Source organism: Megalobrama amblycephala, linkage group LG5 (genome assembly GCF_018812025.1).
Source record: "Megalobrama amblycephala isolate DHTTF-2021 linkage group LG5, ASM1881202v1, whole genome shotgun sequence".
NCBI classification, from domain to species: Eukaryota; Metazoa; Chordata; class Actinopteri; order Cypriniformes; family Xenocyprididae; genus Megalobrama; species Megalobrama amblycephala.
Window position 1 is genome coordinate 12,522,544 of NC_063048.1, and position 21,737 is coordinate 12,544,280.

The window sequence follows — 21,737 nt, forward strand, 5'->3', positions numbered from 1 at the left end:
CGTCCTCAGAGTATCAGAGGTAGTGTGGGCGTGCACAGAGAGAGAATCCTGCAAACATTAACCAGGTGGTTTTTCCTTGCACATTTCCCTCTCATTTTCATCCTCCAAGCTGCGCTGGAGAGGCTTTCCTGTGCGTCACGAGGAATTAAAGTAACTTTACTGGAGCAATGCGGGAGCCGAAAACCAACATCTCCTCGGATATAGACCCCTGAAACCCCCACAAACTCCACTCATGGCCACCGCCTGGCCACCCGCCACACAGATCACTTTTTAAGAAAGAAATCTACCGAAATCACGGGACGAGAGCTTCATAAAACGAGCGACTCGCTGTTTGATCCAGATGGCGGGACACGAATGGGATGATTGGTTTGAACGGGAGGAATTGATCGGGCAGATCAGCGACATCCGAGTGCAGAATCTGCAAGGTAAGAGTGCTGGAGGCATGGGATGGGTAGAAGAGTATGATCACGAACATTGGTATAGAAGTAACTGGAGTTGATCCAGTCTCTCCATTCACCATTCGCTTTGAAGAAGATAGATACATTTACATGTAACAATATACCGGCGAGATATTACAGCGTTGCGCTTTAGTGTTCCATTATGGCAAGCCATTTTAACATGCATTCCTTAAAACGTAGCCTACTGTACCTATTTTATGTTATTCGTACCTGCTTTCTAAGTATTAGCCTAGCTAATAATTAATTCAGTAGTGACTATTACATTTTTCAGTCTCACTACTAACAATTCAGTAATTGTCACTGAATTTTGAAATAGTGAGTTTATCTCGCTTATCTAATTCTTTTCCTATACAAGTTTAGTTTAGATATATTTAGCGGGTACTTCAATTAGCACTGTACTTTAGCTGTTAAGGGGCTGCTTTACATTGTCAGCGATTTGGAGAGACATAAACCAGACATCATTCATTTTCAATGATAGCCGGTGATTTCCAGTGACACTATCAACAGAGGCCATTGCCAATGATTTCGATTTTTTTTTTTTTTTTTTTTTTTGAGCATCTTGCCATAGGCCTAAGTATTGAGATGATGTGTCAATATTTAAATTTGCTGAAACCTGTTTGACTTGGAATTAAGACAGCTTAGTAGTTGTGTACGGTTTCTTAGATTTCCTTGGCCTTCTAAAGACTTCGGTAAAGTTGGTTTTATATTCGCACATTCGGACTTCTGATAAATTCAGACTTTCCAATAAATGTGCAATAAATGAATGTTTGCGAATTTTAAGCAGCGACATGATATTGACAACCAACGATTGTCAACTTACAACATTTTTCACAGTCGATTAAAATAGGCAAGTATTGTTTTAAAGGCATATTTACTTGTGAATGTCCACTGAATGTCCAATGTAGTGTGATTAACAAGGCTATTGAATACGGATGTCCGAATGTGCGAATATAAAACCAACTTTACCGAAGTCTTCTAAAGCCCAAAGTATACTTTTTATGCATGATACAAATTTCGTCACCAGTATAGTGCGTACTGTACGCACGCCCGTTTGTAACTTTGTACGTGCAGGTCACACATGCGCATTGAATTTGTTTTGCACAAATCAGTTGTTCCACAAGGTGACAACACTAACCTGGATCGTAGTTTCACACTAGAAAAAGAAACTAAAGAGACGAAACAACAACAAAATACTGGATTCTGGAGAAAAATAGTGCAGACAATGGACAAAGTGGACAAACTTTCTAGAATGCATGTGTCGACCACCTGCATTCGTGCACACTATCAAATGGCATATGCTTTGAAAGGCTACACATTACGCAAACACTAGAAAAAGTATACTTTGGGCTTAAAAGTTGCAAAATGTAACTTTTTTTTTTTTTTTTTTTACCAAATAGACTTGTTTAATGCTTATTATTAACAAAAAAGAAACACTATTAAATTTTATGAAGAAATTATTTACAGTGGAATGTTATTACACTGTATAATATTATGGTTATTGAATTTGCTTTTGGGAGGAAAAGGAGGATAATTATTATTATTTTTAGAATGTTCTATTGTATGTTGATGTTGTATTTTTGATGTAATCTTTACATGTTTGTTATTAACTGACTTTGAAATAAGACAGATTACATCTTGTTCAGGCAACTCACCAAATTGTCAAATTTGAAAATATGTACTCACCCACAAACATAAAATACTAGTGAGATGTTAGAAGTAATATGTACTTGTAAAATTGAAAAATATTCTAGTCACTACTGGATAATTTCTATTATTAAATAAGTACTTAAAATAATGTAAGTAACAAGTATTTAGTTTTAAGGAATAAATGTTACAGTGGCTTGCCATAGTTGTTCTTATTATTCAGTACTTTGTATGATTAGTAACTTGGCGGCTGATAGAAGACCCCTATAAATCTGAGAAGTTCAGACAACCAAATTATCCAGACTGAATTACTAAACCTGTTGAATTTATAGAACAGAACCATCGGGTCATTGAAAAAGGCTGTGAATGAATTTCGGCCTTTTTAATTTCAAAGACAACTTTCTAGAGAAGGGAAGCAACAGTTATCTGAATATAATCTGCATGTGACTCTTCACCTGCAAAGCAGCATCAGGTCCTACTTATTTGACGCATAAACAAGAATAAATCATTGCCCTGGAAAGAATTGATTTAATGAGCAGGAGTTTTACACATCACTGATTGTGGATGTTCTCGGCTTTGCCATCAATTACTTTAATGTGCACCGTTAATCGCTGCTCAGTGTTGGCCGATGGCATTCCAGGCTGTTATATGTGTTTTAGTATTGCAGGTTTCATGACTATGAATGACTAAATACATGTCAAGAAGGGAGAGAATGAACATTAGGGCCTTTAAAGTAGCTCTCTGAAAACTTTCAGATTGAATATAAGGCCTCTGGGCTGCTCCTGTGCCCTAGTGCTGTTCATTGCAATAGGGATTTAGGATGTAATGTGGCTTGTATAGGGCTTAGTGGCAGAGAAATTACTGGAGAATATAAATGAAACGTAGCAAAAAACAGATGCTGGAAGTAGATTACATAACATTTTGTCTTCATTGAAAGAGCAATGCCCTCTGCATTGGACCACTGGAATTTCAGTGCAATAGTCTGCAGGCCCTTGAGAGCAGATAAATGGGATGCAGACTCATCTCAGTGCATGTCTACTGCTGCAGGTTTGTTTTGAAAAGGAGGCAAAATCCATATCTTTATTAAAAATGCATGTGTACAACAATGCGGTTGCATTTTGAAATTTTAACTATTCGGCTGTCACTAATGATTATTTTGCCAATCGAGTAATCAGTCAATTATTTTGACGATTATTTTTTAATTTAATTTAATTATTTAAATTTTTTTTGTGAGCATATTTTGCAAATTAAGAGTTCATCAGATAAATATATACACTTAACTAATGCTGAGTAAACATTTAAATTACACACAAGGCAGTTTTTCTTATAATAAATAAGAATCAATATTTTTAACCACACTGTAATTGTTGTCATATTGGCCACAACAAACTGTTGATCATTGGTTATCATTATTGGCCCAGAAATTCCATATCGCTGCATTCCTCCCAGAAATAATGCTTGAATATTTCAGACTTTTGTGTGCGTTTCCCCCCTTATTCAGACTTAATAAAGCAGGAAGACTGATGTGCTACAAGGAAAGCATCTGTTTGTATTCAGGTTTCGAACTTGATCTGTAAGTGCTTTTTATCATAAAGGTTTACGAATCTTCTAAAACGGTGATAAAACAAAACCACTTGCCACGAAGCATGCAGAGCACCACTGATGATAGCAGTCTAAGAGTCCGACATCTGCTGAAGCGTTCTGAAGTGCTGAAACAGAGCCAGTGTGCACTAGGGTAGAAAAAGTGCAATAAAGTAGAGATCAGTGCGACTATACTGGACTCTGTTTGGATGAGTTGTCAAGCAGGACAGATTTTCATATGAAGTGTTGAATGAGAAATTGCTCAAGTACCCCTCCCTCCCTTGTTTCACATGCACACTTGCATACTTTTTAGGCACTTTTTTTTAGGAAGTGCTGGTCTACATTAGAAGGCTTTTCAAAAAGAGTTGACTGTAGGGTAGAAGACTGAGTTTGCAGAAACAACTTGAAATCAGGATAGTATCTCCCTGTCTTTTCCGTTATTCTCCTGTTTTTATCTGTAATTTTCCTCAGGCAACTGAAGCAACTCTGATATCCACTCAGCACAAATTTAGCCTCACTTTAAAGTCTTCCCTTCTGTTCCCTGTTTATGCAGGGAACATGATGAAATGATGAAATCTAAATAGTTCATTCCTGTCCTGTGGCATGTTGTTTGGTTAAAGGGATCATCATTTACTCACCCTCATTATACTCTTCCAAACTTTTATGACTTACTTTCTTCTGGAACCGATAAGAAAAGATGTTGAAAAAGAAATATCACAATACTTTTGTCCAAACAGTGAAAGTCTTTGGGGTCCAATATTTGTAACATTCTTCAAATTATCTCCTTTTTGTGTTCCACAGAAGAAAAAGTCATACAGGTTTGGAAAAACATTAAATGGGTCATGAATTGAGAAATTAACTTTTCCTTGAGTCTTCGATATATATAAGAGGTCATTGTATTATACGAATATCCTGTAAGTTTCAGAACTGAAAACTTCCTTGTTAGTCTAATAAAAGCTTTTATTGACACCAGGCCCAGGGAACGACTGGTCCCAGAATGCACCTAAATCCGCCACCGCAGTCGGTGCTAGCCCCGCCCACTGGCGTGTTAGTGAGATGACGAGGAGAGAAGAGCGATACAGGACTAAAAATAGCACCTTTCAAAGGATCCTAATGCTAGGAATATGGTTATTTATTTTCAACAATGTGAATGTCTCAGTTGAGCATTATTTATTTGTATTCGGTACATTTCACTGTGGATTCTTTGGTGAATCAATCGCATTTCAGCGCAGGCTTTGCAAACAGACTCCTATGATATGGACTCAGTAATGCAACAACATGTAAGTAACTGTGTTAATTCTAATGCCTGATCTGATATGTAATGATTCATGTACAGTCAGATGTTCTTTGTCTGTTTGTCAGTAAATCAAACCAGTGACCAAACGGTCAACTTCACATTGTTTCTCTTAGTAGGATGAAATTAATCTGTTATTTAAACCATGATTAAATTATATATAGAAACCAATCAAAGAACGCTCCCTTTACAATCGTTAGAGCTGTCAATCAAGCAGCGTAAGTTTATCAGTGATCGAGTTCTGGACTTGCAAAACTCCCATTTTATTCAACAAATCTCTTAGTTACATTGTGTTTGCACTGTTAGTGATGATGAAAGCATTCGTTAGTGTGCAGAAATTGAGTTGCAATGATGAGATCCCTAAATTCATGTGTTCAGCAACATGTCTGTGATCAGCTACATGCTCATCACTGCAACCTTTCTTGATCTAAATATAATGTCCATATATATAAATGTAATGCTATGAACACTTTTCACGATTAGTAAACCTTGAGAACTGTAATAGTAAAAATGAAAAGTTTTTGAGAGTTCCACAGTAATACTTAGCTATTTCATAGGCAAAGATGTTAGCCAATCACAGCAGTGGGTGTTTACACTGAAGTCTCATAGCAGACACTCCCATTAAAGCCCTAAGTGCGGTCAAATAAGAGGGTTAAAATCAGGGTAGGAAAAATGCCTTTTATTTCTTAATTATAACAAATTTTGATGTAAAAAGCATACTGAGTGCACCACAGGAAACATAAAACATAAAACATAAAACAACGCAGTTCATGACCCCTTTAATCTGAGTAATGAAGAATTTAATTTTTGGATGAACTATCCCTTCAAGACCTACACAATGTTACTGAAAATGATTAATAACCCTATGCAGTCAGTTTATGTGCATTCATATATATTTGCTGATGGGAATCCATACAATACAATGTACCATTCACTAAAATGTAATGTACTTTTTGAAACGTTCTTTTCCTGTTGTTTATCATCAAGCATAGTTCTATATGTTTTTGGAATTACCTGAAGAGTCTGAAGATAAAAGTTGTTGTTATAGTGCAGAAAGGAACTTGGAAACCTTGGAATGTTGCTGGCATTTCCCTTGATCTTCTATTTTAGATTTGAGGGATTCTGTTTGGCTCTGGAACATCTAGAGCCACATCATCGGTGGAGGAGAGCCGTACTGTAGGTGTACCATTATCTATATTTAGCCGGCACTTTCTCCAGCACGCATGAGCGACTCGCCTGACATAGGCTGCATGTAAGGAGGATGCAGCTGAGTGCTAGAAACCTCTGCAGCTGAGAAATTATGTAAGCTTATAGTTTCCAGGCCAGTTACTGGTGAATCTGATGAAGCTTTGCTTATGGGATGTTTATAGTAAATTTGTATATGCAATATAGATTTTCATATTGATTATATCATGGAGACAGCGTACATTTTATTAGTGATTGTTGCCAATGAAATCATCACTATATTGTTCACGTCTGATTTTCTTGAGTCATGGTACAAAACTTTGGCTTTTAACTTTTCTAAAACATTGCCAATTGACTTACATTGTATGGACAAAAGAAAAAAAGAAGTGGGGAAAAAATGACCCTTGTGACTTTGGTGATGGTTGCTGAACTAGTTTTTCTGTTTTAGGTAATGAGAACATCAAGAAAGCTGTTTTATTAGTTGCAGGTGTTTCTGACGGCTGGCACAGGCCAGTGGTGATGAATAGTATCAGTGTTTTTCTGTCAGTTTTATAAATAGTCTCATTGTCTAAAACCTAGCTTTCCTGATTAGCCAGTCATCTTGATAGAAAGATGATAAAAGTCTGATTTAAAAGCAAATGGTGTAATGACTTGGACTTAAATGAGTTGCATTGTGCGCCATAACAACACATCCATCCTTTGTCTCTAACGCTATGGTTTTGTTCTCGTGATACACAAACCGTCAGGAGTCAAGAGGGTTTTTTTCCATGGCAGTTTTGCAAAATTGTCAGTTTTACATTGTTGACTGCAACTTGCTTGGGGAGAGAAACAAGCTCTAATTGCTCTTGCATAAGAGTCTCTTGGTGTCAAGTAGAGTTTAGCTTTTGTGAAGGGATTAATTAAACTCTTTCGGCTGACAGATAATAGCCATTGTCCAACAAAAACACTACTTCTGCTGATATTCAGAGCTAAATGCTCCAGGGTTACAAAACTGAGATAATACAACGTTTTTTGATTGTATACATATGTTCCATTAAAGTGGTCCTATTATGCTTTTTCACTTCTTTAACTTTAGTTAGTGTGTAATGTTGCTGTTTGGGAACAAAAAATATCTGCAAGATTACAAAGCTCAAAGTCCACTCCAAAGAGAAATATTTTCTTTAAGGGAACACTTTTCAAGAACTACAACAAACTGCTCATTGGGACTACAGCGCACTTCTTGCAAAAGTTCTGTATTATCCTCTTGTTCGTAAACAGGGGCTTTCACACCAAATAGTTCTAGGAACTCGGTTCTAGGAACTAGCCACCAGGATAGTTCCCCAGGAACTAATTTCTCCCCCGGGCCATGTTCCTAGTTGCATTCACACTGGGAATAGGAACTCTGAATCGGCCGACAGCGGCGTCTTTTAAGAACGGCAGTTACAAAACCGGTGAATGGAGGATGCCGTGATCGGAGCTGTGTTTGTTGTGTGTCGTGGGTTTCGTGATAACGGAGATGGAATGTAAACGCATAATTTACGCGACTGAAAGAGCAAAAAGTGGGGCTAAGAGACAAAATCTCCCATGACAACTTTCACAACCCTGTAGAGTGCAGACGGGTAAATGCTGTTATCGCTATTTTCCATGTTTGTGAAGTAAATATGTTTACACAGCTTTCTGGTGTTTGACATGCGTTTGACCAATTAACGTACACTCACGTCACTGATAGTTCCTATAGTGCTGGTTTAGACCCTACTCTGAAGTAGGAAGTAGGAGCCCCAAAAGGACTTCCTAGAACTAAAATCGTTCCTAGTTCTTGTGGTGCGAACATGGCAAAATCTGGGTACTTCAGCCAATAGTTCTAAGAACTATGAAAAGGTTCCTCCGATGTGAAAGCCCCTATTCTCATGGTTTGAATTGGGCTCAAATTGGTATGGCAAAATTGATGCCATTGTTAATTTTTACACCTGATCAGATGAAACTTGTGTTTATGGTAATGGACGTGACATTTCCAGAACACGCTCTAAGCGGTTCGGCAATCACAACACACTGGGCCAGCTAACCAATCAGAGCACATTTTGCATTTCGGAAGGAAGGGCTTCATCAGAACAGGAGCTAAACGGGGTGTTTGAGACAGACTGGGAAGAGAAGAGCTGCAATCATGTAAAATGTGAAAAATAATGCATTTTTTGAACAATCAAGCATGACAACCTATTCTAGTACACCCCTAAAATATGTATTTATAAGTAATATTTTTTGTACTGTTCTTCATTCACCCACCCACATCATTTCTTTCTTTTCATCTCTTTATGCATTCTGCGCATCTGTGATCGGAAGTGAGCTCTTTTCTCTTGACATCGCACAGCCTGACTAGTTACCACATTCCCACTCTGGGGACATGCGTATGATTCGTTTGATGTTTGAAAAGTGCTGTTCACATTGTGAAGTCCTTAAGCCTCTAAACAAATATAATTGTGACATTTAATCCCTTTTTAAGCATGTAAACACTTTAGTGTTCACCTCTTTTATCCGGGAGTATAAGTGCTGCTGAGAGTATAAACGCTTCATTTTCTTTAGCTTTGGAAATATTTTTATGGCTGAATATCACAAAACTGTTCAAAAACAAATTTCGCCCCAAAATCTAAAGGAAGAAATACAAAAATATTTTTGTACAAAGAAAATAAAGCCTATTTTCAGGACCATAAAGAGGTTTGTGGCATTGTGACATCATTTTCATGACATATTAGTTAGTCATTACCGTAATGCAAAAAAACCCTTTTCTCAATCTTTTTCCTTCAATTATGTCGGTTTATAAGGCCTAGACCTTATTACAGACCTTAAAAAATAAAACACTTGAATGCATTCCGGCAATGAGAATTCTGGAGTAAAACCTGTTTAATCAGCATGTGTAAATGTATTTATTTAGACCAGGGAAAACATTGACATGCTCACAATGGCTGCTTTCAGAGTTTTAGAAAAACTGAAGCATGACTTGGTGACATTATCCTGTGTGCCATCTTTTAAATGAATACAGTAGAGTTTTTGACCATTTAACTTGTGTGTGGAAACCCCCAAATACATTTCACTAGACCTTTTGTGTAGTATAGTGTTTTAGAAATGTGCACTAGAAAGAATGGACAGCAAAATGCAGGCACATAAGTTCACGACCACCAAATCACAGTGCCATTACATTTGGTACAATTTGAAATATTACAAAGGAGCCAATATAGGGACAATACTGATCCAGCCAGTGCATTTACATTTTATGTTTTTGCAAAAATGAAAATCGCGATTGGCATTTTTAATTTTAAATATGCCATTAGCTCACCTTTAATTTGGTAACCTACCCAAATAAGCGAATTCAGGCAAATTCTACCTACATTGCTGATAGTATTTGAAAGCATGCTGTTTGGATTGTTTTTCTCACAGTGCTTCAGTGTTACCCAACATATGCCGGTTATTCCACTATGGCTCTTCAACAACTATTTATAGAACAGATTTCAAATTCTGATCCTGCACCAGCCGATCAACTTCCATTGAGATGAATGGGAAGGGTAACAGAGTTTATAGACCTCCTTGGTTGCACCATAAATCAAACTTTTATGTTGTGCTTTTGGAAGCCCTTTTCATGAGATGACTACATAATCAACTAGTGGTTTGTATTTTATGCCCCTCTCCCACCATAAATGGAAAACTCTCCTGTTTGAAATTCACAATGTCGCCTGATGATAAGAACGGTTGGTTTCCTGCTGGATGATATCTCACTTGGCAAACCCATTCTTTGCATGTTAAGCAAATAAGAGTCACATGATTCAGAGTCTCTGTGTGTTTATCAGGTGACTGAAAGTAAAGATTCCTGAACAATAATGAATCTGGTAACTGTGACTTAAGTGATTCTGTTGGTTCTGAATTGTTTGCATTTGATTCTGAATTCGATAATATTTGGCAAATCTAAGCATTTTAAGAGATACTTATATATCAGAGAGAAGGTTCTTTCACAGGATTTGCATTTCACCAGAAGAATTATGTCATTCTGTTTGATAGAACATGAATGCATGCTTTCATTGACGCATACACATATCGGAAGGAATTTAGTTTTTAGCTTTGTTGTTTCTTGATTGATTTACTATAAACTATTATTTTAAAGAGCATGTACAGTCATCATAGCATAAAGCCACTCTGAAGTGAACTTCTGTGGACCTCGCAATGTAGACGTTGGACAAAATGAAAATGTGTCAGTGTTATGTAATAAGAAGTTATATGTGGAGCCTGGGAACTGAAAATAGAGCAGAGTTTGCTTTGTTAGGCAACATTTTTGCAAATCAGCTAATACTTATAGCATATGAAAAAAGCATAAGAATATTTCTAAAGCCTTCATGTTATAAATTCATTCAGCACTTGATATTATACAATAACATTAATGAGGGCTGCAACCCCTAAACTTTTATAAAATACAATAATGAAAACGACTGCTTCATTATTGATTAGTCACTTTTATTCATTAACGATTTTATTATTAATTAGCTGAGTCTTCGCACAGAGAACATCCATCAGTGATGACACTTTGAAGTGTTGAAAATCCATTTCTATAAAAAATCCACATTTAATCAAATAATAGCACACCCACAGAGGAGGAAAGCACAGTCATTTTGTTGAAAATAACAATTTGTTGTTAAACATCAAGGTTAAGTTATAAATGAATTACCCTTAAATGGATCTTAATCTTATATGCAACACAGATGCTTATATTTTTATATTTTTATTTTCCTTTTTTTTTTTCTTTTCTTTTAAGAATGATAACTTCAAAACCACCTAATCACCAACCATAAACATAAAACATATTTACAGGTGTAAGTGCTGTAAATGCTTGATTTATTTATTTATTTTTTTTCATGATTTTTTATGTGTGAATCTCTACCTTTCGCACATAAGAAAACCTTTCAAAAAAATATTTGGTGCGTAATTCTCACCAAAAACTACAGGAAACATAGAATTATTTTTGCACAAAGAAAATGAAGATATTTTTAAGACCATTCATTGTTTTTGCATTGTGACATTATTTTCATGACAATTAAGGAAATATTAGTAGTCATTACCATAATGGAAAAAATAGAAAATTCAACTAATCAATGAAAAAATCTTCAGATTATTCAGTTTATATGCAGTATTTACAACCCAAATTCCGGAAATGTTGGGACGTTTTTTTTTTTTTGAAATTTGAATAAAATGAAAACTAAAAGATTTTCAATCACATAAGTCAATATTTTATTCACAATAGAACATAGATAACAAATGTTTAAACAGAAATTTTACAATTTGATGCACAAAATGAGCTCATTTCAAATTTGATGCCTGCTACAGGTCTCAAAATAGTTGGGACGGGGGCATGTTTACAGTGATGTAGCATCTCTTCTTCTTTTCAAAACAGTGTGAAGACATCTGGGCATCGAGGTTATGAGTTTCTGGAGTTTTGGTGTTGAAATTTGGTCCCATTCTTGCCTGATATAGGCTTCCAGCTGCTGAAGAGTTGTGGTCTTCTTTGACATATTTTTCTGTATAGGTGAAAGATCTGGACTGCAGGCAGGCCAATTCAGCACCTGGACTCTTCTATGATGAAACCATGCTGTTGTAATAGCTGCAGTATGTGGTTTTACATTGTCCTGCTGAAATACACAAGGCCTTTCCTGAAATAGACGGCATCTGGAGGGGAGCATATGTTGCTCTAAAACCTTTATATACCTTTCAGCATTCATAGTACCTTCCAAAACATGCAGGCTGCCCATACCGTATGCACTTATGCATACCATCAGAGATGCTGGCTTTTGAACTGAATGCTGATAACACACACTGGAAGGTCTCCTTCCTCTTTAGCCCTGAAGACACGGTGTCCGTGATTTCCAACAAGAATGTCAAATTTGGACTCGTCTGACCATAGAACACTTTTCCACTTTGAAACATTTTAAATGAGCCTTGGCCGACAGGACGCTTCTGGACCATGTTCACATATGGCTTCCTTTTTGCATGATGGAGCTTTAGTTGGCATCTGCAGATGGCACGGCGGATTGTGTTTACCGACAGTGGTTTCTGGAAGTATTCCTGGGCCCATTTAGTAATGTCATTGACACAATCATGCTGATGAGTGATGCAGTGTCGTCTGAGGGCCCAAAGACCACGGGCATCCAATAAAGGTCTTCGGCCTTGTCCCTTATGCACAGAGATTTCTCCAGTTTCTCTGAATCTTTTGATGACGTTATGCACTGTAGATGATGAGATTTGCAAAGCCTTTGCAATTTGATGTTGAGGACCATTGTTTTAGTATTCCCCAATCTTTTTACGCACTCTTTCACAGCTCTGGCCATCTTTACTTCTGAGAGACTCTGCCTCTCTAAGACATCCCTTTTTAGCTAATCATGTTACAGACCTGATATCAATTAACTTAATTAGTTACTAGATGTTCTCCCAGCTGAATCTTTTTAAAATTTCTTGCTTTTTCAGCCATTTGTTTCCCCCGTGCCAACTTTTTTGAGACCTGTAGCAGGCATCAAATTTGAAATGAGCTCATTTAGTGGATAAAAGTGTAAAATTTCTCTGTTTAAACATTTGTTATGTTATCTATGTACTATTGTGAATAAAATAATGGCTCATGTGATTTGAAAGTCTTTTAGTTTTCATTTTATTTGAATTTAAAAAAAACGTCCCAACATTTCCAGAATTCGGGTTGTATGAAATTTGGTGAACAGAAACACAAACAGAACTGCTGACCACAGCAAAACGAAGTAACAGTCCTAACAAAGACATTCTCATGAAGGGTTCCAGCTCTGCTCATGTTGAACCTTCAGACAAACAGAGTTCAGGCCCGTCTGTCACACTTGAGAGCTCAAAGCTGTCCTGCACAGCCAGGCAGTGGCCTTTTGTGTTCGAGCGCTGGCTCTTTGGAGCTGGAAGACGGCCCCCTCATTAAACAGACATGGTCTGTGTAGAAAGATGGAGATGACTGTGTTCTTGGCTGGGGCCCCTGGCCTGAAATGCTTTATAGCTCCTTTGGCAGGAAAAAAAGAAATGGAGGCTGGCGTGTTAATGTTCTTTGTGATTTCTACAAAGGGATTGCTTTTGTAGTACTGTAAAATTGATATTGCTTCACTAAAGATTAAAGTTATTATCTTGTTTCATATATTTTATGATTTTATATAGTACACAAACATGTATCAACTTCTAATATTGTTGTTCAGAACCTGCTAGATGGGAAAACTAAGGTATATTGGTATCATATCATGTTTTGGCTGATACTAGAGTTTTTTATGTTATTTTCTGTGTCAGTATTGTGTATATGTGCATTTTTCTTCTATTTTTACCTTTAGATTAATTTTGCCATTATCAAACTCTCACTTTAGGTTAATTTAATAGCACTGTTTAATGTAATATTTAGTTAATTTCGAATTTTTTCATTCTGTACATTATAATATTATCATGCTTATATTCATTTGTAGCATGAGTGTTTTATTTTTTCAAAGTAGTACAGGATTTAAATATCAGCCATTATAGTGTGAACTGACTCCATTTATCTTTGAGCTTGACAAAACAGCTTAATCGCTGTATAGTTGATCGAAACTTTACCAACCCCCAGCATGTCATACTGGGCTTGGTAATGCAAGATCAGCCAATAGTAACCAGAATCCTTTGCAAGGATTAACTGTTTATTAGTGCCGACCAGAAACGACTAGTTCTTGGAAGCCAGGAAGCACTGTGTTGTTTCATTAAACTTTTTTAATGAAAAAAGTCACATGGAAAACGTAGATAAACATGTAAAATAAAGTGTTTTAGTTGACGTAATTTATCACTAACTGAATTCAAGGAGACATTTAAGAGCGGTCACATTACCCAAACATTGGCCTTGTATTCTGAATGATGAATTATCTGGCAAAATAATTTTTATTATAAAGCACTTCACTGTGAAGCATTTATGGTCTTATTAAATGTGTTGTCACAAAAATGGTTTTAACTTGGCCACTCTCTGAATGTGGACTATTGTGCTGTTGAGTTCTGTGTATGTGGCGACATGCCTAGACTTCCTGTTAGACTGTTGGGTCATTATTCCATCACGACATTTGGACCACAGTTATTGATTCCAGCAAATGGAGCCTCTTTATGTTGTGGCACTAAATATGAATGAGGAAAGCCATGCCTCCAGAGATATCCCCATCAGGATCTTCCCATGTGTGTACTGTACACCTATAAAATCCAAATGAGCCGCCGGCAGAGGAAAAGAAAACTTGAGAAGAAACCATTCATCATGAGGTAGACTGTGTAGACGCTCTGCCTAACGGATCATGTAATCAGGCACAGTCTCATGGGAGTCTCCCCAACCGCCACCATCTCTCTAGGCCAGATGTCTTGTATTTCAAAGCGTGTACACAAGGTCCAAAGAAACATCTAACCTTTCCTCCCAAACATTAAGCAATAGAGTCACCACTTAGTACCATATCTACCTTTTTCACAGTAGAAGCAGATTGTTATTAGTCATACTGTAGGTCAGATGTGATTTATTTTTTACATGTTTTTGTACTGTTGATGAAGAATAATGATAAAGCTTGACAGAAAATGCTACTCAGCTGGTTTATGTGGCTTGTGTGACAAACTACATTCCCCACCATTCTCTGTGGCAACATAAGGATAAAATACAGATAAAGCATCAGTTACAGAACTAATTCTAATGCGGAAGCTCAAATGTGCTGCGTAACACACAAGAATGAACCTCATTGGTTCTTGTGGAAGGTCAAATGTGCTGCGTAACACGCAAGAATGAACCTAATTGGTTCTTGCGGAAGCTCAAATGTGCTGAGTAACACACGAGAATGAACCTCACTGGCTCTTGTGGAAGGTCAAATGTGCTGCGTAACACACAAGAATGAACCTCATTGGTTCTTGTGGAAGGTCAAATGTGCTGCGTAACACGCAAGAATGAACCTAATTGGTTCTTGCGGAAGCTCAAACGTGCTGCGTAACACACAAGAATGAACCTCATTGGATATTGCGAAGCTCTAATGTGCTGCATAACACACAAGAATGAACCTCATTGGTTCTTGTGGAAGGTCAAATGTGCTGCGTAACACACAAGAATGAACCTCATTGGTTCTTGTGGAAGGTCAAACGTGCTGCGTAACACGCAAGAATGAACCTAATTGGTTCTTGCGGAAGCTCAAACGTGCTGCATAACACACAAGAATGAACCTCATTGGTTCTTGCGAAGCTCAAACGTGCTGCATAACATGAGAATGAACCTCATTGGTTCTTGCGGAAGCTCAAACGTGCTGCGTAACATGAGAATGAATCTCATTGGTTCTTGCGAAGCTCAAACGTGCTGCGTAACGCACAAAAATGAACCTCATTTTTTTCTTGTGAAGCTCAAACGTGCTGCGTGACACACAAGAATGAACCTCATTGGTTCTTGTGAAGTTCAAACGTGCTGCGTAACATGAGAATGAACCTCATTGATTCTTTCGAAGCTCAAACGTGCTGCGTGACACACAAGAATGAACCTCATTGGTTCTTGTGAAGCTCAAACGTGCTGCATAACATGAGAATGAACCTCATTGATTCTTTCGAAGCTCAAATGTGCTGTGTAACATACAAGAATGAACCTAATTGGTTCTTTTGGAAGGTCAAATGTGCTGTGTAACACACAAGAATTAACCTCATTGGTTCTTGTGGAAACTCAAATGTGCTGCGTAAAACACAAGAATGAACCTCATTGGTTCTTGTGAAGCTCAAATGTGCTGTGTAACATACAAGAATGAATCTAATTGGTTCTTGTGGAAGCTCAAACGTGCTGTGTAACACACAAGAATGAACCTCATTGATTCTTTCGAAGCTCAAATGTGCTGTGTAACATACAAGAATGAACCTAATTGGTTCTTTTGGAAGGTCAAATGTGCTGCGTAACACACAAGAATTAACCTCATTGGTTCTTGTGGAAACTCAAATGTGCTGCGTAACACACAAGAATGAACCTCATTGGTTCTTGTGGATGCTCAAATGTGCTGTGTAACATACAAGAATGAATCTAATTGGTTCTTGTGGAAGCTCAAACGTGCTGTGTAACACACAAGAATGAACCTCATTGATTCTTTCGAAGCTCAAATGTGCTGTGTAACACACAAGAATTAACCTCATTGGTTCTTGTGGAAACTCAAATGTGCTGAGTAACACACAAGAATGAACCTCATTGGTTCTTGCGAAGCTCAAACGTGCTGCGTAACATGAGAATGAACCTCATTGGTTCTCGCATGTCAAGCAAGTAAGCTTAAACTTCCGTTTACCGTAACAGATTTGTGTATTTATGAATGTGTGAATAAAAGCCTAAATTACATATAAAGCGATCGAGTCTCTTCAGAAAATTTGGACTAAACTGCTCAATTCATATGGATTAGTTTTATGATCTCTTCATGAACTTTATGAAGCGTCAAAGTGGTAATTGCATAGACTCAAAAGAGGGACAGTAAACTCTCAGATTTCATTAAAATATCTTCGTTTGTGTTTTGAAGATTAACTAAAGTCTTATAGGTTTGGAATGACATGAGGGTGAGTAAATGATGACAGAATTTTAATTTTTGTTTGATCTAACCCTACCACCTCCCTTTAAAAGGCCTTAAAAAGCCAGGTCTTAAAAACCCTCAAATTTGATTTTAAAAACCTGCAGATACCCTGAATAAAAGCAGTTTACATGCAAAATGTAATTGGGGTGAAAGGCAAAGATGTAGGTGTGTCATTCTGAATTTTGCATAAACAGTTTATGGTCTTTATCACAAAAAGAAAAACCATTTGAGGCATTTTCATGATGTTTTGAGCATATTACATATAATCAGTGTGTGAAACTGCATAGGAAAACACCCTGATTGCACTGATTTGCAAAGAAATTTATGGTATACTTGCTAGAGACGGCAGCCTTACGTAAAGTGCGTTGCTCAAGAGCAGAATGATGGTAGTTTTTTACTTTGCGTTGCTCATTGCCTTTTAATGTCTATTCTTCATGTCAGCACTACACAGCAAAGTGTAAAACATTTGGGTTTTAATGATGTTTCTACAAGTGTATGTGCATTCTTAGCATAATAATGCAAAGACAAGCAAAGTTGCCATTGACTTCTCATTAAATAAAACAGCTCAGTGAAGGTTTGCCATTTATAGGCACTGGTCATTCCACATTGACCATAATGATTCTGTGCTGTTTGCCTTTGTTGCCATGGCTTGCTCACAAGTGAGCCATTGCTTCAGGCTACATGTGATTAATAACATGGAGCTGCTGTTTTAGATGAAGCAACTTCTTGCCGTTGCCGTTTCATCTCCGTGCATCATTTACCTCTGCTGACGTGACACTGTTGTTTTTGTTTCTCTTCCAGTTGAGAGGGAGGTGGTGCAGAAAAGGACATTCACCAGATGGATGAATCTACATCTAGAGAAGGTCAGTAGGAATTTATTTGGATCCTATGAACCCAGTAGATGGAGTTTATAGACTTCAGATGTTCAGATTATCCTCCTTGCGCACACATCGAGGTGTCTTTGTGGTGGTAACATGTAGCCTACTACAAACAGGAAATGTATATCTCCTTCTCCCTGCTGAATTATTAATGAAGGAAATTGAAATTTTAATTTCTTAGCATTAATTATGCATGAGATGGAAACATGAACCTAAATTGTAGGAAGAATATCAGGACTGAGGAAATGTTTTGGGGAGGTAGTGGTATAATTTTACTATTGTACTATTTTCCCCCACATGTGCCAATGACGGTCAAGAAGCTGCATTTTGCTCACATTTTATTTAAAAATTAATTTACTTACTCAGTTATGTCACAAAAAAATGGAGACAGGTTTGATCTTTCTCATATATACATACAAAACTTAAAACACCTGTGAAACCTATATAATATATTCATGTTAATGTAGGATTAACTTTTAACTTCTTTTATTTATTTTTACTTACTAAATTATGACTTATTTTAATTTTTTGCATGTTTTGATTTTTTTTTTTTCTCTCTCTCTCTGATGCTCCCTTCTCCCACTTTCACTCTCTTATTTTTCCTACCAGAAATGGCGAGACGGACACAAAACACACACACGCATATTTGCATGAGGCATTAGTCATTGAACACAACAGTAGGGCGACTCGTTTAAGCCTGCTCTTTTGTTTTCACTGGCAGTCCTCCACTGCTCTTCTTGTGTTGTAGACAGCTTATAGATTGTAATGCAGCCATTCTTCAGAGCCTCATAATACTGACTGAAAACACTCAGCGATGAATCCTTTGTTTTCATTCACAATGTTGCTCTATTCTGTGACCCTGACTTTGGCTTCTTCTCAAAACTTCGACCCACCATTGGACAATTACACTTTGTCTGTTTTGTTTTGGTGGAAAATTTCACCTTTAACCCTCCAGTTTCCACTGTTGTCCCATCATATCCTTTTATACTTCTGAGAAATGTTATTGTTGAAGGTGCGTGGATTAAATTAACCAAGTTAATCAGTGAAATTAACCAAGAGTAAACTTTAAAGGTTAGTTTACCTAAAAATTTTACAAACCCAATTCCAAAAAAGTTGGGACACTGTACAAATTGTGAATAAAAAAGGAATGCAATAATTTACAAATCTCATAAACTTATATTTTATTCACAATAGAATATAGATAACATATAAAATGTTGAAAGTGAGACATTTTGAAATGTCATGCCAAATATTGGGTCATTTGGATTTCATGAGAGCTACACATTCCAAAAAAGTTGGGACAGGTAGCAATAAGAGGCCAGAAAAGTTAAATGTACATACAGTACAGTCCAAAAGTTTGGAACCACTAAGATTTTTTATGTTTTTAAAAGAAGTTTTGTCTGCTCACCAAGGCTACATTTATTTAATTAAAAATACAGTAAAAAAAACAGTAATATTGTGAAATATTATTACAATTTAAAATAACTGTTTTCTATTTGAATATATTTCACAAAGTAATTTATTCCTGTGATGGCAAAGCTGAATTTTCAGCATCATTACTCCAGTCTTCAGTGTCACATGATCCTTCAGAAATCATTCTAATATGCTGATCTGCTGCTCAAGAAACATTTAATGTGTACAATTGTACAAAATATTTGTGTACAATTTTTTTTTTTTTCAGGATTATTTGATGAATAGAAAGTTCAAAAGAACAGTGTTTATCTGAAATCTAATCTTTTGTATCATTATAAATGTCTTTACTGCCACTTTTGATTGATTTAATGCATCCTTGCTGAATAAAAGTATTCATTTCTTTAATTTCTTTTCAAAAAAATAAAAATAAAAATTCTTACTGACCCCAAACTTTTGAACGGTAGTGTATAATGCTACAGAAGCTTTGTATTTCAGATAAATGCTGTTCTTTTGAACTTTCTATTCATCAAGGAATCCTGAAAAAAAAAGTACACAACTGTTTTCAACATTGAAAATAATCATAAATGTTTATTGAGCAGCAAATCAGCATATTAGAATGATTTCTGAAGGATCATGTGACACTAAAGACTGGAGTAACGATGCTGAAAATTCAGCTTTGCATCACAGGAATAAATTACTTTGTCAAATATATTTAAATAGTACACAGTTATTTTAAATTGTAATAATATTTCACAATATTACTGTTTTTTACTGTATTTTTAATTAAATAAATGTAGCCTTGGTGAGCAGACGAAACTTCTTTTAAAAACATTAAAAATCTTAGTGGTTCCAAACTTTTGGACTGTACTGTATAAGGAACAGCTGGAGGACCAATTTGCAACTTATTAGGTCAATTGGCAACATGACTGGGTATAAAAAGAGCCTCTCAGAGTGGCAGTGTCTCTCAGAAGTCAAGATGGGCAGAGGATCACCAATTCCCCCAATGCTGTGGCGAAAAATAGTGGAGCAATATCAGAAAGGGGTTTCTCAGAGAAAAATTGCAAAGAGTTTGAAGTTATCATCATCTACAGTGCATAATATCATCCAAAGATTCAGAGAATCTGAAACAATCTCTGTGCGTAAGGGTCAAGGCCGGAAAACCATACTGGATGCCCGTGCATAAGGGTCAAGGCCGGAAAAGCATACTGGATGCCCGTGATCTTCGGGCCCTTAGACGGCACTGCATCACATACAGGAATGCTACTGTAATTGAAATCACAACATGGGCTCAGGAATACTTCCAGAAAACATTGTCGGTGAACACAATCCACCGTGCCATTCGCCGTTGCCGGCTAAAACTCTATAGGTCAAAAAAGAAGCCATATCTAAACATCATCCAGAAGCGCAGGTGTTTTCTCTGGGCCAAGGCTCATTTAAAATGGACTGTGGCAAAGTGGAAAACTGTTCTGTGGTCAGACGAATCAAAATTTGAAGTTCTTTTTGGAAAACTGGGATGTCATGTCATCTGGACTAAAGAGGACAAGGACAACCCAAGTTGTTATCAGCGCTCAGTTCAGAAGCCTGCATCTCTGATGGTATGGGGTCGCATGAGTGTGTGTGGCATGGGCAACTTACACATCTGGAAAGGCACCATCAATGCTGAAAGGTATATCCAAGTTCTAGGACAACATATGCTCCCATCCAGACGTCGTCTCTTTCAGGGAAGACCTTGCATTTTCCAACATGACAATGCCAGACCACATACTGCATCAATTACAACATCATGGCTGCGTAGAAGAAGGATCCGGGTACTGAAATGGCCAGCCTGCAGTCCAGATCTTTCACCCATAGAAAACATTTGGCGCATCATAAAGAGGAAGATGCGACAAAGAAGACCTAAGACACTTGAGCAACTAGAAGCCTGTATTAGACAAGAATGGGACAACATTCCTATTCCTAAACTTGAGCAACTTGTCTCCTCAGTCCCCAGACGTTTGCAGACTGTTATAAAAAGAAGAGGGGATGCCACACAGTGGTAAACATGGCCTTGTCCCAACTTTTATGAGATGTGTTGATGCCATGAAATTTAAAATCAACTTATTTTCCCTTAAAATGATACATTTTCTCAGTTTAAACATTTGATATGTCATCTATGTTGTATTCTGAATAAAATATTGAAATTTGAAACTTCCACATCATTGCATTCTGTTTTTATTCACAATTTGTACAGTGTCCCAACTTTTTTGGAATCGGGTTTGTAATTCATCATTTACTCATCCTCATGCCATTCCTAACCCATAAGACTTAGTTTTCATATTATTTCATTTTTTAAAATACCCTTTTCTCTGCACTTTTTCCTCTTGTGAGATCTGTATTTTATTCATAGGTTCAAAAGACTTTATTGTCATTGTACTGCTGTGCAAAACAACAAGATTGTTGGTATCCCGTGTTCTGTTCACAAAAGACAACAAAATATAGACACAACAACAAATATGAAAATGTAAATGTAGATTAAATGTTTAAAAAAGATCCATAAGATAAAACAATATGACAGAAATCTAATATTTTGTATGAGTTTAAATACTGAACTGCATGTTTTTTGCTGTGCAGTGCAACCCTCGTATGGAGGTACGGGATCTGTTTCGTGATATCCAAGACGGGAAGATTCTAATGGCTCTACTTGAAGAACTCTCAGGATGCAAACTGGTGAGAA

The 21,737-nt window shown here is 36.9% G+C and overlaps 1 protein-coding gene across 1 annotated transcript in view; it reads left to right on the forward strand.

Moving 5' to 3' along the window:
- clmna (calmin a) overlaps positions 1-21,737 on the forward strand; it is a 32,559-nt gene continuing 10,822 nt past the window's right edge. The window contains exons 1-3 of the mRNA XM_048190734.1: positions 1-425; positions 17,535-17,596; positions 21,635-21,730. Of these exons, the coding sequence (XP_048046691.1) occupies positions 341-425; positions 17,535-17,596; positions 21,635-21,730 (243 nt within the window). The 5' untranslated portion in view covers positions 1-340. The remainder of the gene's footprint in view (positions 426-17,534; positions 17,597-21,634; positions 21,731-21,737) is intronic.